We start from the raw sequence: 16,952 nt of genomic DNA, 5'->3' as shown, positions 1-16,952 counted from the left end.
GTTTTAGTGACAAAAAGTGAAATTAAAAATCGCCAAATTTTTTTTATCCTGTATTATTGTTTTCAGTGTAGTCCTTATCCATACCTATAACTTTGCCGAAGACACCAAATCGATGAAAATTTTTAAATTTTCATACATAATTTTTGTATGGACAGCTGCCAAATTTGTATGGAAAATTATATGGACAAACTAATGATGCAAAATGGCTTCTTTGGGCATACTGAATGCACCAAAAAATTTTCAGTCAGATTAAAAAATACAAAAAAAAATCGAATTACTGAAATCTTAGAGAATTGAAATGATTGAAAAATTGAAACATTTTTATCTTAAAATGCCTTTTAATCTAAACATATTTTTGAATTATGTTTCAATTACAAATCAAACTACTTATTTGAAGAAATAAATCAAACTAATTTTAAGGATAGTGAAAATTGTCCATAAAATTTGATGTTGCTGTCCATTTTCTGAGTCGAACTCATTTTAATTGAAAAAAAAATACACTTTTAGAGTATTAAAATAATGCTATTGATCAATGTTTGTCTATTGATAACAAACTTTTCAAAATTTGTAGAAAAACTATGAATTTTTCTCTACCATGGTCTATACCGTTCCATTTAAATTTAATTCGTTTTTATCATTTCGCAAAAAAAAAATCAAACCTATCAAAGTCACCCCGTTTTACGGTACCAAAATGTCGGTTTTGTTGAACAACTTGAACTAATTTAAAAATTAGTACGAAAAAGTGACTGATACAAAAATCTAAAACTGTGCCCTTTTCCAACTAAATTATTTTATTTTATTTGTGAAAAATCACAAATGTTTACCGTAGCATGTAAACACGTTTAAACTGAATCCACTCCAGGAGAAAATAAAAACAAAACATCTCTCTGCAGAGGACAAAATTAACCGTGCTGGAATGCAGCTCACCGGAGCCACACTGTTAACGCCCCGTCTGTCCGTCCCAGTCGAGATGGCCGCTGGCCGGCGACAGGCTGGCCATTTATGTGGCACACCAGGTTGGCCTTGCCCTGATGGTGGCCGTGCCACCTGGAAAGGCCATTGCTAACGATGATGAACCAATTTCCCGATCGATTCCTTGAGCATATTTTTTTATAAAATGATTTTTTCAATGAATTAAACAAAATACATTTTTTGAATGTTTCTCCAAAAGAAAGTGTCCGAATCCACCACGGGGGGACTCTTTCTCCCGACAAAACTAAAGTGTCCAATTACCTGTTCGCTTCACCCTGCTCCGCCGCACCGCGATAAATCGGCTCAAATCGGTCAACCCGGCCGGACGGACGGATGCTCGAACGGAAGATCTCTGCAGCAGGCAGGGCACACACAATCGATTGATGTGTGTGTCCCCGTGTGGCCATTCGAACGGGGGACCGCGTCCACAGACAAGCAAATTCGTATTGTTTTTTGGAAAAAGGCTCGGTATAAAAAAATATTTGGACAGATCTTCAAGTTTTGCATCTGAACAAATTTCTGAACTGTGATTTTGACGAAAAGTAAACTAATTTTGATGAATGTTTAACAAAAAGGGAGATCTGTCAAAAAGCTTCCGAAAACGTTCGCTTGGCGGCGCTAGTGTTTCATCGAACTTTGGAGTTTTTGCCTTCCTCACCTTACTGAGGAAAGGCTATAAAATCACTCGAAAAATGAACTTCTTAATTAGACCTCGTAGACCCACCATCACGTATACCTATCGACTCAGAATCAAATTCTGAGCAAATGTATGTGTGTGTGTGTGTGTGTAGGGATGTGGGTCTGTGCACCAAAAAATATGCACTCGATTATCTCAGCACTGGCTTAACCGATTTGGACCGTTTTGGTCTCATTCAATTCGTCTTGGGGTCCCATGAGTCCCTATTGAAAATTATAAAGTTTAGTAAAGTACTTCAAAAGTTATGCTAAAAAAACGATTTTGGCGTATGTCCGGAAGATTGTAAAAAGGGTGGTTTTTGTAAGAAACCCTGTCATGTTATACATTTTCAGAAAGGTATTAAAAAGACCTTTCCAATGAGCCCAAAACATTGAAGATCTGATAACCCTATCAAAAGTTATTAGCACTTAAGTGTTATTTATACACTTTTTGGAAGCCGGATCTCAGATATTTCAATGAAAATGATGTCCGGGTCCATCATGCAACCCATCGTTAGTTAGATAATCGAAAGACCTTTCAAATGAGCCTAAAACATCAAGGATCTGACAATCCTATCAAAAGTTATTGGCACTTAAGTGTTATTTATACACTTTTTGGAGGCCGGATCTCAGATATTTCAGTAAAAATGATGTCCGGGTCTATCATGCGACCCATCGTTAGTTAGATAATCGAAAGACCTTTCAAATGAGCCTAAAACATCAAGGATCTGACAAACCTATCAAAAGTTATTGGCACTTAAGTGTTATTTATACACTTTTTGGAGGCCGGATCTCAGATATTTCAGTAAAAATGATGTCTGGGTCCATCATGCGACCCATCGTTAGTTAGATAATCGAAAGACCTTTCAAATGAGCCTAAAACATCAAGGATCTAACAATCCTATCAAAAGTTATTGGCACTTAAGTGTTATTTATACACTTTTTGGAGGCCGGATCTCAGATATTTCAGTAAAAATGATGTCCGGGTCTATTATGCGACCCATCGTTAGTTAGATAATCGAAAGACCTTTCAAATGAGCCTAAAACATCAAGGATCTGACAACCCTATTAAAAGTTATTGGCACTCAAGTGTTATTTATACACTTTTTAGAGGTTTGATTTCAGATATTGTGATAAAAATATTGTCTGAATCTTCCATGCGAACTATCGTTGGATAGGTTTTTTTTTTTATCAGACCTTGCCGATGAGCCAGAAATATTGATGGTCTGCGAACCATATCAAAAGAAATGGGTAATAATGTTGATTTGTTAAACATGTTAAGGGGGAATGTTGCTATTTTTACTGAATGTATTGATTTTATAAATATGAGGAAGGCACCAACCACCTAAAGGTGGATTAAGTAACGTTTTTTTTGTTCAATTTGTAATACTCATAAATCGTGAGATTCTCCTAATTCCTTTATTTAATTATCAACAAAATTAAACTTAAAATTAGAAATTGTTTGTCGAGAAACGTCTTCAATCTAGTTGTCTATGACCCCGAGCTGTCCACTTTCTGCGCGCCAACGAAAGGGTAGTGTTTTGCATACCACATTAGGTGAGGAGGTCCCCCACCCTGCCGTACTAATCACCTCTCCTGATCCCTTCCCAGACTCAACGGGGGAGGCCTTCTGGTGTTACCTGGAATGGGTTGGCAGCAGTACGGTAGCAGCGGCTATTTTTTCTTCGTATCGCTCTCTGGAGAGTCTTTTGCCTTCAAGTCCGTCGTCGCCGTGTATGCTCTAAAATTAGAAAATAGCCTCGATTGCGGGTCCGTCCGTGCACTAACCTGACTGACCTGGCAAGGAATTTTTAAATTTGTTGGTTAGTGAGGGGGGACGGGGGCCTTTGACGTAGGTAACTACCTAGGAGAGAGTGAGACCTCGCAGCCGGGACAGATGCATCGGTATGTGAATGAGAGTGTGGGAGAATGGATCGATCGGTGAGGATACTTTTTCTTGATTTTTGTTTTATTGATGGACACTTATCGATCTCTTTTAAGCATTGAATTTTTAATGTATTTGTGCTACGTTATATATTTTGATTTTTTTTAAATGGCCATTTCAAAATTTTCATCAATCTCTGAAACATGATTTCCTTGTTTAAAAAAACTGATCAAAATATTAAAGAATAAAAAAACGAACTTTGAGTAAACTTGAAGCAATGTTGAAAATTTTTGAATTCATGTTTCAGGAAACCTCTGCGACTTTAAAAAATGATAAACTTTTGCATTTTTGACTTTGCTAAAATTTTGTTAGATCTTTCTACATGACCAATGAGGCCATTTTATATAATTAGCTTGTCCATACAAATCTTCATGCAGTTTTGAAGGCTAACTATACAAAAATGCTTTGATAATATTACAAATTTGATTTCTGGAAACTGGTTTTGGAAAAGTAGCAGGTTTGCACGAAAAGAATTACAAAAAAGCAAACAAAAAAATAGCAACGAAAAATAAAACGAAATTTTGGAAAAAAAAATCCAATGAAAAATGGATTTGAGTAATTTTGTGTTTTATTTCGGTTAAAACTTTGTCATTTTGCATAATTGGGTTTTCCATACAAATCTTCAATTATTTCATTATTTTTAAATTTAGCCAAAAGGTTAAAAACTATTAGGCGTTTTCAAACGGTAGGTTCGCTTTATACAATGTCTAAAATATTAAAAAAGTTTCTTGTTTTATCATTGAAAATGGAACAAGACAACCACCAATAAAAAACACACTGACAAAACTAATTGTTCCCTAATTTTGAAATTACATAAATTTTAACGTAGCAACAAAAAGTCCGATTAACTTAGTCTTAAAGTTAAATTCTAGGACATTTTCTAAGCATTAGAATAATTCATTGGAGTGAGGCTTTGCTTTCATAACATATTTAAAAAGCGTAGAACTATAAAAAAATGAATGCTGTGAATATGCATTTTAATTGAATGGTTAAATAAGGTTCATTTTCGATTGCAAATGCTATTTTGCAACTTAAAAATAATTAAAAAAAAATGTAAATGGTTATTGGTTCAATATTTTCCAAAAATCAGAATTTAAAAAAAAATCATACCGCCGGAATCATAAATTGAAACATCCTGAAATCATTCGCAAATAGTATCCAAAACATAATAAAAATGTCTCAAATAAAAAAACACATTTTTGAGAATTAATAAAAACTATAATTTATTTATCATGTGAATATTTTCCTTTTAACTATTATACAAACTGTGCAAAATTTCAAAAATCTTTATTTTTTGATTTTTTTTTTTGCGTTTTGGTGCTTTCGGCAAAGATAAAAGTTTTGATGTGGACTGCAACGAAATTAAATGATACATGGATTTTTTTATCCTCATTTTTAAAACTACTCTTTGTCACAACAAAGTGAAGAAAAAACTATTTTTTAAGTTTTAGGGGACATACAATGTAATCTTTAGGAAAATTTCTGAATGGGCACATAAAATTTGATTAAAACGAGATTTTTTTTAAATAATGATGTTTTTTAAACTTAAAAAGACAATACGTTTTTTTACTTTATTTTTAAGTTTAATTAAATTTTCAATTAAAGAGTTCTTTAATGAGTTTTAGCAATTTTTAAGGAAACTTCATTGAAAAAAAGCTTTTTTTTCATAAGTAGTGCACAGGTCTACCTATTTTAGATTTTTTTAAATTTTTTTTATTTTTTTTTCTTTTTTTTTTTTTTTTTTTTTTAAAGCTGGGCAAATTCCCTTCAGGGAGCGGCCGTGGCTGACTGGTTACGGTGTTCGCTTTGTAAGCGAATGGTTCTGGGTTCGATTCCCATCTGCTCCCAACGAGAAAGTTAAGTACACATAAATTTGAAATGATGAATATGAACGAAAAATCAAAGTCGTTCGAGGCGGGGTTCGATCCTCCGTCCTTTGGATTGGTAAGCAAAAATGCTAACCACTAGGCCATGACGACTTGGTGAGCGTGGACTGGAATTAGGAATACTGTTACAGAGAGCGAGTTGAGGCGCTATAACCACGGAAAATAGTGTCCAGGGCATTCGTGGAAATACAATGTCCCATCCCAGAGGGTCCCGGAGTACCAAACCTTCTTAGCATGGTGCTCCCAACGAATACAACCAAAAAAAAAATTTCGGAGCGTATGGTAGTGTGTCCCCACGCTTCTTCCTCCCCTGTCGATTCAGAATTGTGTTGTTGTTCGAACACTCAGTGCTCAAACTCAACCCAATTACGAGTCATCTCTGCGATATGGCTTTACGCAGTAGGCCTGGCCACTTTAACGCTTGTGATGTTTCAATGCATTCTAATGCAATGGCGCACTACAAATGTTAATAAATGACAAGAAGAGTGCTAGGCGTCATCTAACCTAAGGCACTCTCCAGGATCCCTTCGAAAGATTGGCTGCGCTAGGGTCTTATTAGATTATTAGATTATTAGATAAAGCTGGGCAAATTCCCTTCATTTTGTTTTTTTTTAACTTTGTTGGTAAGGAAAAATAAAATAAAAAAAGGTTTTTGCGGTTCTGTGCATTGGAACTCCAGAAAAAATCAAAATATTTTTAATCCAGCCCAAACATGCTAAATATGACTATCAATGCAGAAAAATGCATTTTAGATTGTTTTCAGTTGATTTAACTTCTGTTTTTATTGAAATTTTGAAGTTTTTTGAAAAAATATTTTTTTGCCCCCTGATTTTTCGGAAAAAAATTGAAAGGAGGGGGGGGGGGGCGACATAAACTTTGAAAAATATTTGCAACGGCCTAATCATTTTTCAAAAAAGCGTAAGGCTGTTGTATTTTTTTTCAGAAGTTTATGTTCCTCGACTGTAATCGAAGTCGAGGAAGGGAATGAGAGACAAAGAATAAAAAATACAACAATTTAAATGACAACTCATTGTTTAATCATTTATATCGAAAAGTATTTTAAAATTATTTTTATCCAGTTGTTTTGCCAATGTTTTGCTATAATTTTTGTTTCCAAAAATTCTAAGAACTGATGAAAAAATATTTGTCTGCTTATCAAAATAATATTAGGGGGGGAGGGGGTAATATGCACCCCCAAAGGGAAAACTGTGATTTCTCAACCATAACAGCATTTCTGTGGAAGAATTTTGTTAGATGTTCTAAAACAACTATTATTTTTCGTCTTCCATGTGAAAAAAGTCTTGAAAAACCCCAAAATTGTTTAAAAAGAGCAAATTTCTAAAAACATTTTTGATTCATTTCAAACAATCATGCGGGGCAATATGCACCACAACATTGGGGCAAAATGCACTACAACAGCGGGGCAAAATGCACCACAACAATGGGATTTCACTAGTCACCACTAGATGACACCACTGTTTTTTTTTTACAAAGGAGCATCACAGTGGTGCATTCTGCCCCGACCAAGCTTTTTGCATAAAATTCAATTAAAAATACATTTTTTAATGTTTTTGGAATCATCTATCTGTAGAATAATGAAGATTATGGCAAAAACTATATAAATCAACACTTGCAATATCAATAAATGCATTTTATATTGTCCATAAATCATATTGAATGTTTAATGAAAATGAGATCAAAACACAACATTTTAAAGTTTTGCCAGTAACTTTAGCTGTTTTTATCATACGATGCTCAAATTTTCGCAGCATGGTTTTACAATGTCAAGCTTCCAATTTCTATGATTTTTTCCTAGGAAAATTCATCCCAATACCGAGAAAAGCAGCGGGTGCCTTTTGCCCCGGGGGTGCATATTACCCCCTCTCCCCCTACAGTGTTCGAATTTTCATATAAATGCACATTATTTTATGTCAATCTAAAACATTCGCCTTTCTTCTTTTTGAAAATAAAATAAATTTTAATAAGTTTTTAAGAGCTGACGTTATGTGTTTAATTCTTGAAAAAAATTATAAAATTATGCTATCAATAAAATTTAAACAACTTTAAAATTCCTCAAAATCTTTTTTTGCACATAAATTTTCTCTGAAAAAAAACCCCAAGTCACTCACTTTTAACATAAATGCAACACTCTTGAAGAAAGAGTTCCTCACTCGAAGAGAGCTAAACAAACTCTAACTTGGGGTCTTTCTTCCCATCAACCTTCTTCGCACCCGAGAGAGTCTCTCTCACCGCTAGCCCCAGGCAGGAGGGCTCACGCCTGCTAACCGCATAAACTAGACCTTCACTTGTGGAGCCACTTGGTGGAGACGGCCACGGCCACAGCCGGAAGGTCAATGTCGATGGTTGAGCTCAGTGTTTGAAGATGTTTTCCAGGTTGGATCCCCTGGACTTAAGTTGTGAGAATGTTGGTAAAAATGAGCAATTTCCGATTAGCTTTCGATTACGGACTTCAACTAGAAGGTATCTCCAAGAAAATTCCAGCTTCTTTGAAGTGAAGTGTAGATTTTTTATGGATGCTAAAAGGTAAGTACTGAAAAAAGTTGTTGATGAGAATTACTCAGGTAAGTACAATCAAATTCTGTCAATCTGTCACTAATTTGTAAGTATTTCAAAGTGAAAACAATCGCAAAAGTCTTAACTCAGTTCTTTCCGTGCGCAATTGAACTCAATTGAGACCTCTTCAGCTGAAAGAGAGTGAGAGTGAGAGTGAGAGTGGCTTAAGCCGCGAGTTACCTCAGGTGAGCACCACCACCTTTCTTTGCACTCTCTCTCTCTCTCTTAAGCCCCCCAAAACGCAGCGCTTGCTGCTCTTGAGGTCTCGGTCAGGGTCTTTCGCTCAGTTTCTCGCGGGCAAGAAAAGTTCAACCACAGAAGAAAGACCTCGGAAAAGAAAGGGAAGAAAGAGTGCGAGCGAGAGAGGGCGGAAAAGCAGTCAGATTAAAGCCACAGACACACACACGTACAGACCAGCTCATCCGGGCACACATACAAAGGCCGGCCGGACGGACGGTCAAGTTCGCTTGGCTCGTTCGGCCATGAGATTATGATGAAGAAAAATTATAACGGAATATATTGATATGTTGGCTCTCTCGCTCTCTCACCTTCTCGCTCACTCTTTCGCGCGCGTGAGTTTTTCCTTCTGAGATCTACTGTTGCTTTTATTGCTGCTGATTTAAAACATTTGAGACCCCCCGTTCGTCTCCCCCCTCCCCCACCCCCTCTCGGGGGGCCAAGTCCCGGTCAATTCGTGATGGCCAAGGTTGCAAAAGATGGAGCGCGTGCAATTTGGCTATTTTTTTTTGTTTTTTTTTTCCTCTCGTTTTTTTTTGTTCGTCGGGGGAAACCTTAAGAAGCGTTTTAAGCTATCTTAAGAGGAGGGAGGGGGGATTAAGGTTCTTTCGAATAGAACGGCCGATTTGCCTGTGGTCACGGAGAGAGCAGCGAGCGAGCGTTCTTCTTTAGCGCCAAAGTGCCGCTGATGAGCCGAGGTCGGCGAGATTGGCGGGATGTTGTTGGAGTTGGAGTTGCTGTTGCTGCTGTTGTTACGGGATAGGGTTAGGTTCCTTGCCCCTTCCTGGGGCGGTTTTGCACACACGAGGTCAGCGGACTCTGGCGAAATTTTTGCGGGTTTAAATGGAGGGATTCGGAAGGGAATTTGTGATTTTGTTTTTTTTTCGAATAACATTTTAATACGAATATATGAATATAACAAACAAACTATTTTTTTCTCGAGTATAAATACCCATCTTTGCCAGAGTTTGCATGAAAATCTGATATGGAGACTCCAAACGGCTTTGAACTGATTTACTGATTTCCCATTCCCCAACGGTCTATTTGCCAGAATGGCTCATTCCTCAAAATTAAACATTACCTACAAATGTTTACTGCGGTGGTTCTTTCAAAATAACGTAAAATTTTTAAGAGAATAAATAATGAAAGTGACGAATTTCCTTCTCTATTTGATTTATTCAAATCTTCAAAGCTTGAAATTATCTTAAGTTCAGAATTTCAAATCTTTTAATAAAGACTTATAAATCTCTATTATTTTCATGTTTCAAACAAAAACAAAACCAAAACCAAAACCAAAACCAAAACCAAAACCAAAACCAAAACCAAAATCAAAACCAAAACCAAAACCAAAACCAAAACCAAAACCAAAACCAAAACCAAAACCAAAACCAAAACCAAAACCAAAACCAAAACCAAAACCAAAACCAAAACCAAAACCAAAACCAAAACCAAAACCAAAACCAAAACCAAAACCAAAACCAAAACCAAAACCAAAACCAAAACCAAAACCAAAACCAAAACCAAAACCAAAACCAAAACCAAAACCAAAACCAAAACCAAAACCAAAACCAAAACCAAAACCAAAACCAAAACCAAAACCAAAACCAAAACCAAAACCAAAACCAAAACCAAAACCAAAACCAAAACCAAAACCAAAACCAAAACCAAAACCAAAACCAAAACCAAAACCAAAACCAAAACCAAAACCAAAACCAAAACCAAAACCAAAACCGAAACCAAAACCAAAACCAAAACCAAAACCAAAACCAAAACCAAAACCAAAACCAAAACCAAAACCAAAACCAAAACCAAAACCAAAACCAAAACCAAAACCAAAACCAAAACCAAAACCAAAACCAAAACCAAAACCAAAACCAAAACCAAAACCAAAACAAAAACCAAAACCAAAACCAAAACCAAAACCAAAACCAAAACCAAAACCAAAACCAAAACCAAAACCAAAACCAAAACCAAAACCAAAACCAAAACCAAAACCAAAACCAAAACCAAAACCAAAACCAAAACCAAAACCAAATTTTCATTTTGTTTTTTGTTTTTTGTTTTTTTGTTTCTTGTTTCTTGTTTCTTGTTTCTTGTTTTTTGTTTTTTGTTTCTTGTTTCTTGTTTTTTGTTTTTTGTTTTTTGTTTTTTGTTTTTTGTTTTTTGTTTTTTGTTTTTTGTTTTTTGTTTTTTGTTTTTTGTTTTTTGTTTTTTTTTTTTTGTTTTTTGTTTTTTGTTTTTTGTTTTTTGTTTTTTGTTTTTTGTTTTTTGTTTTTTGTTTTTTGTTTTTTGTTTTTTGTTTTTTGTTTTTTGTTTTTTGTTTTTTGTTTTTTGTTTTTTGTTTTTTGTTTTTTGTTTTTTGTTTTTTGTTTTTTGTTTTTTGTTTTTTGTTTTTTGTTTTTTGTTTTTTGTTTTTTGTTTTTTGTTTTTTGTTTTTTGTTTTTTGTTTTTTGTTTTTTGTTTTTTGTTTTTTGTTTTTTGTTTTTTGTTTTTTGTTTTTTGTTTTTTGTTTTTTGTTTTTTGTTTTTTGTTTTTTGTTTTTTGTTTTTTGTTTTTTGTTTTTTGTTTTTTGTTTTTTGTTTTTTGTTTTTTGTTTTTTGTTTTTTGTTTTTTGTTTTTTGTTTTTTGTTTTTTGTTTTTTGTTTTTTGTTTTTTGTTTTTTGTTTTTTGTTTTTTGTTTTTTGTTTTTTGTTTTTTGTTTTTTGTTTTTTGTTTTTTGTTTTTTGTTTTTAGTTTTTTGTTTTTTGTTTTTTGTTTTTTGTTTTTTGTTTTTTGTTTTTTGTTTTTTGTTTTTTGTTTTTTGTTTTTTGTTTTTTGTTGATTTTCGTTTTTTGTTCTATGAACTATTTGAGTTTTGCAATTAATTGATCAAATATTCAAAACAATCATCCATTTCGGGGTAACATTTTGTTTTCTCGCAAGACGCCCTTGCGGGAATTCCGCGCCATCCACACCGACCCCAGCCCAGCCAAGAGTGACGCGGGGAAAATTTATGAACCAGAAAGTTGGAAAAGAAAATAAAACACGAGAAGAGAGGTTATAAATTGGCCAACAATAATGGCCTCGCCGCGGCCTAGGCCCCGGGCCGCCAATTCTAGGTTATATAGACAATGGTCCTTCTGGTGGGAGTTTCTCCAGGGAGGGGGGGATCTCGTTTTCAAGGGTGATTTTGGGTGCAAATTCTTTCTCTTTAGTTCTTTGGTCTGATCGTACGATCGGGTAAGGTGAGGAGTGGTGGGGTGAGGTATAAACCACCATTCGAAAGTGGTATTAATTTATTGCGGATTAGAAGCAGAACCATGCGATTAATCGACACTTATGTGGCCAGTAACAGCAGAAGCTGAAACGGTTACGGTTCTGTGATGGTGATGGCGATGACTTTTAGGTTCTTTTTTTTTTGTTGGTCTGTTTTCATATATGGGGGAAATGATCTTAGAACAAAAAGGAGAAACAAAAATCGAAGGTTAGTTTGAACTAACTGTTATTTTGCGATTTTTGCTATTTGAGGGTTCAATAAACAGAACGTTGAGGTATGAGGAATCTGAAAGACTTAGAAACAGGGCAGAACTTCAGATGATTTTAATTTAATAAATTTCGTAAACTTTATTTTGGTTATATTATGAAATCAAGTGCTACGAATCATCATTCGGCTGTAAGTTGCAGCTTGAGCCCAGTCATGCCAGAAAATACCTCGATGAGTTTCGGGGTCTTCTTTGTACGGGCCATTGAGGTTTCTGCAATTAAAAAAAAAGTCAATTAATTCGCTTTCTTAAGTTTCTAGAGGCAATACTAACGAATGTCTACACTTGTAGAACCACCAGCCACCTTTATACAGGGAGCCACAGTTCTCGCTAGATTTATCATTATCTTTATCATAGGTTGAAAATTGCTCTCCGTGCGACAACTGAAGCCCAAAGTTGATCATTCCTTCGCTCCATCGGAACTCATCAAACAGTCGATAACCGTCACTTTCGTCAGCAACTTTGAACTTGGAAAACGTGGCGTAACCGTGCTGTCCCTCTTCATTCTTCACTTCAATCAACATTTCAAATGGTTTTCTGCTTGTAATTTGATGCATTCGCTCCAAACCGAGCCAAAACTCGGTGGATTTTCCAACCGTGCCAAAGCCGTGCTTGTAATCGTTCCAATTGCGATTAAAGTTCTCCGTTCCGTTGATCCTCTGCTGAAGCACCAACCAGCCTCCGCCGAAGGCTTCCGCCTCACAGTGCACCGGGAAAATGTCGGAAAAACCAGCTGGCCTAAAGGAGTTTGTTCCCGACATTTTCACCTTCTTGCAATCCTCGATGAATGGTTTAACATCCGGCAGTAAGATTTGCCTGAAATGGAGAATTTTTTGAGAAAATTTCAATATTTGAAAAAAGTCCAACAACTTGTTAAGCTTCTCTCGCGAGCACAAATCGGACGCGATGCAAATCTGCTCTGGAGAACATCTACCGCTACCACTCCAATCGCTGCTGAAAACTCTCTCTCTTCTGCTCTCCCTCTCACTCTCACTCTAATCGCTCTGAGCACGTTCTCGTGTGAGTGTCGCCGACGAGCGGAGTAGGCCACGAGTGATTTCTGATCGTTACCTTGCGCGACGGATCATCATTCGGCTGTACGTTGCCGCGTTGGTCCAACCATCCCAATAGATTCCACGACCAGTTGTGGGGTCCTTCATGTATGGTCCATTAAGATTTCTGCAGATGGAACAGAGTCAATTGATTTGTTTGATTTGATTTGAGAAAAAAATCAATTCTCACAAATGTTTGCAGTTTTTGAACCACCAGCCACTTCCAAATTTTGTTCCACAATTCTCCAGTGATCTACCATTATCTCTATCAGGGGTCGAAAATTGCTCACTGCGCAATCCAATCATTTTATCGCCGATCGGCGATCCTTCAACAAAACTTAAATCATCCGACAGTCGATAACTATCGCCCTCACCAGCTACTCTGAAGCCCGAATACAGAGCGTAACCATAGCGACCGGACTCATCTCTCAACTCAATCATCAGCTCACTCAACTCATTCTTAGTTAACCGATGCATCCGTTCCAAACCGAGCCAAAATTCGTTGGACTTGCCAACCGTTCCGAACCCATTTTTGTACTCCTTCCAATCGCGGTGAAAGGACAACCCGCCGTGAAGTCTCTGCTGAATGACGAACCAGCCTCCGCCGAAGGCATCCGCGTCACAGACCATGGGAATCGCTGAAGAGTTGATCGGTTGTTGTAGGAAATATTTTACAGATATTTCCGATGATTCGCAGTCGGGATTTCCACTTTTCGTGTAAAGACGAGCGATTTTCCTACAATTATTAAAAGTTTTAATTATTGTTTCGAAAAAAGTTGAAAGAATTTGACTCTTACTCGGTGATTTCATCTTGTAACGTTTCCACTATCACACGTTGACTCTCTTGTCTGGCTTGTTCTGCCTCTTTCGTGAAAGTTAAGAGTTTTGAAAGCCTTTAAAAATGAATCTATATTATTTTAGTGCCAACATATAATAAACTGAGTCATTTCCACACAGTAAAAATTGTGTAATTTTGAAAGGTTTAATGTTACACCATTTATGATGTAATTTAAAAAATATGTAAATTTGGAAGGTGTAATTTTAGAAGGTTGAATAATACATCTTTTATTATGTTATTATACCTCAATTTAGTCTGAAAAAGAGAGATAACACCAGAAATGTGGTAAAATTACACATTTTTATCTGACATAAAAGAGGTATTTTTTTTACTGTGTGGGCATTATAAGCATAAGCATAAGCATAGGTGCCCACCCGCAGTTGCTACTCCGTTATTGACCAGGACCTCCAGAAGTTACATCCACGAGCCGTGGAAGATAAGTGGGAGCTATCTTTCCTCGCTTCGCAACTTCTCAAAGGCCCCTATCATGCTGATCAATACCGGCGCCGGCCACGACCAGTGGTAGGGTCACGGGGAAGTGGATGGGAATGTTAGTCCGATACTTGAGTGATAGAGACCGCCCAATCGACTGCATCTCCGACAAAGTATCACATGAGTTTTGAGGGGGTTAGTAGATGGGTATGAGGTCAGGATTCACGAGTGGCAGTGATGTGACCATGAGCATTTTGTTTATCGGTTGAAAATTTTAAATCTTAGGCAGCCGGCTGCGGAAAGATAGATAATTGATCATTTAAAAAGTTTTTTTTATCGAACGCGTGCCAGCCGAGCAGTAGTGCTATGGGCTGGACTTATCAGTATATTTTTACAATTTAGATAACGCGAGCAAATTTCAAAAATAGTAAATAAATGACGCTTTACTCTTCATAAAATCGATCGATGCCAGTTGGAATAAATTTTTACGATCATTTACGATGAAAATTATCGCGAAAAGAACAGGACTGCGCGTCCCCTGAAGCACTGCACTTATGATGTCCAATAAGTTATAATAACCAATCACCCCATGCACACAAACAGCGACATAAAAGAAATGAAAATGAGCATGCAAAAACAAGGCAGCGCGTCCGCGTGGTCAGCGCACTAATGATGCCATTATTTAATTATAATAACCACTCACCCAAGCACACAAACAGCGACATAAAAGAAATGAAAATGAGCATGCAAAAACAAGACAGCGCGTCCGCGTGGTCAGCGCACTAATCTTTACTGTGTGGGCATTATGTGGCAAAACAAACGAACTAGAAGAAATTTACTTACGTGGTTTGTAGCTCATCCAATCGCTGCTCCAGTACCTTACACCCTAATGTTGCACCCTGTAACTTCGTTTCATCACCAGTAACTGCACTTAGACTGAACGGCAGTGTCACAACAAGAATTATTAGTGAAAACATTCCGACTGTCAAAAAAGCCTTGTCTGTCCAACGGCTAAACATGTACTGCGAATTATTTAAAGCGCCTAGCTTCTTTTATAGGTCAATGCAGGTCATGAACATAGATTAAAAATTGAAATAGCGACAGAGACATCTTCTAGCTTATCGGTCTTCAAGTCTAGGCAAAATCAAAATAAAGCATTTTTTACGAGACCTTTCGCACAAAAAAAAACAAAAAACAAAAAACAAAAAACAAAAAAACAAAAAACAAAAAACAAAAAACAAAAAAACAAAAAAAAACAAAAAACAAAAAACAAAAAACAAAAAACAAAAAACAAAAAACAAAAAACAAAAAACAAAAAACAAAAAACAAAAAACAAAAAACAAAAAACAAAAAACAAAAAACAAAAAACAAAAAACAAAAAACAAAAAACAAAAAACAAAAAACAAAAAACAAAAAACAAAAAACAAAAACAAAAAACAAAAAACAAAAAACAAAAAACAAAAAACAAAAAACAAAAAACAAAAAACAAAAAACAAAAAACAAAAAACAAAAAACAAAAAACAAAAAACAAAAAACAAAAAACAAAAAACAAAAAACAAAAAACAAAAAACAAAAAACAAAAAACAAAAAACAAAAAACAAAAAACAAAAAACAAAAAACAAAAAACAAAAAACAAAAAACAAAAAACAAAAAACAAAAAACAAAAAAACAAAAAACAAAAAACAAAAAACAAAAACAAAAAACAAAAAACAAAAAACAAAAAACAAAAAACAAAAAACAAAAAACAAAAAACAAAAAACAAAAAACAAAAAACAAAAAACAAAAAACAAAAAACAAAAAACAAAAAACAAAAAACAAAAAACAAAGAGAAACCAACAAAAATTAGGATTTTGACTTTGTTACATTTGTTTTGTAAAATACTGAAAATTAGTGGTTTTTGAAAATCCTCAAAGCAAAATTTTGTATCGATTATAACTTTGTTAGAGTTTTTTTTTTCTAAAATATAAAATTTCGCTTCGTTTGATGCCCACCTTGCAAATTATGTAAATTTGAGTATTTTCAAAAAAATAATAATTTTATGAAAATGTACTAAAAATTTCTCTTTGTTTGATACCTTTATTTCAATTTATAATAATTTGAATATTTTCGAAAAAATACGGTGTTAAATTAAAATTTAAGTATTTTATAAAAACTCTCAAAAAGTGAAAATAAATTCAAGATTTCGTTTCGTTTGGTACGCATATTGCTACTTATGAAAATTCAAGTATTTTCGACAAAAATATGGTATTTATGAAAATTTGAGTATTTTATAAAAATAAATTTAAAAAAGCGAAAATGAACACATAATTTTGCTTGATTTGGCCATAATGCGATTGATAAAATATGAGTATGTTCGAAAAATACAGATTTTCATGAAAATTTTAGAACTAAAAAAAACTCGTATACACTGAAAAAGCATACAAACTTTCACATCACTCGATATCATTTTTTACAAAATAGCATTTTTTCACAAAATATTATATTTTTATTTCCAATTTGCGAATCTAAAAGAACGAAATTTTGCTCGAATTTTCATGTTATAAGAGTTTTATTTTAAAAAAAGCAAAACAATCCACTTTAACGACCCCCGGGTCTTTTGTGAGCTCTATTGCCAGTTTCTGCTCATTTCTAGGCATCCGAAGGTTATGTGTGGTGAGTCACCCAAAACCTCTTTTACGCAAATGTATCCACGTTTTACTTCCTCATCCGATAGAAGGCCAGGAGAATAGCAACTTAGGGGTCGGCAGCCAAAGCCGCTAACCACCGCGCTCTTAATGAAATGCTAAAATATTCACACAAAAAAAACAAAAACCAAAAAAA

The 16,952-nt window shown here is 35.1% G+C and overlaps 2 protein-coding genes across 2 annotated transcripts in view; both read right to left on the bottom strand.

Moving 5' to 3' along the window:
• The window catches only part of LOC120431108 (trafficking protein particle complex subunit 1), a 370,102-nt gene that overhangs the window by 172,270 nt on the left and 180,880 nt on the right, over nt 1-16,952 (bottom strand). The window lies entirely within an intron of this gene.
• On the bottom strand, nt 11,873-15,139 carry LOC120428546 (fibrinogen-like protein 1). The gene is made up of 6 exons (XM_052706614.1): nt 14,976-15,139; nt 13,660-13,755; nt 13,053-13,598; nt 12,882-12,989; nt 12,084-12,626; nt 11,873-12,023 (listed from the first exon to the last, which is right to left on the bottom strand). Exons 1-6 carry the CDS (start codon nt 15,107-15,109, stop codon nt 11,915-11,917), a joined length of 1,536 nt encoding a protein of 511 aa, XP_052562574.1. The 5' UTR covers nt 15,110-15,139; the 3' UTR covers nt 11,873-11,914.

The sequence above is a fragment of the Culex pipiens genome, chromosome 1, assembly GCF_016801865.2.
Source record: "Culex pipiens pallens isolate TS chromosome 1, TS_CPP_V2, whole genome shotgun sequence".
Classification (NCBI taxonomy): Eukaryota; Metazoa; Arthropoda; class Insecta; order Diptera; family Culicidae; genus Culex; species Culex pipiens.
The sequence above is the reverse complement of the archived record's forward strand: the minus strand, read 5'-3'. Positions and strand labels throughout refer to the sequence as shown.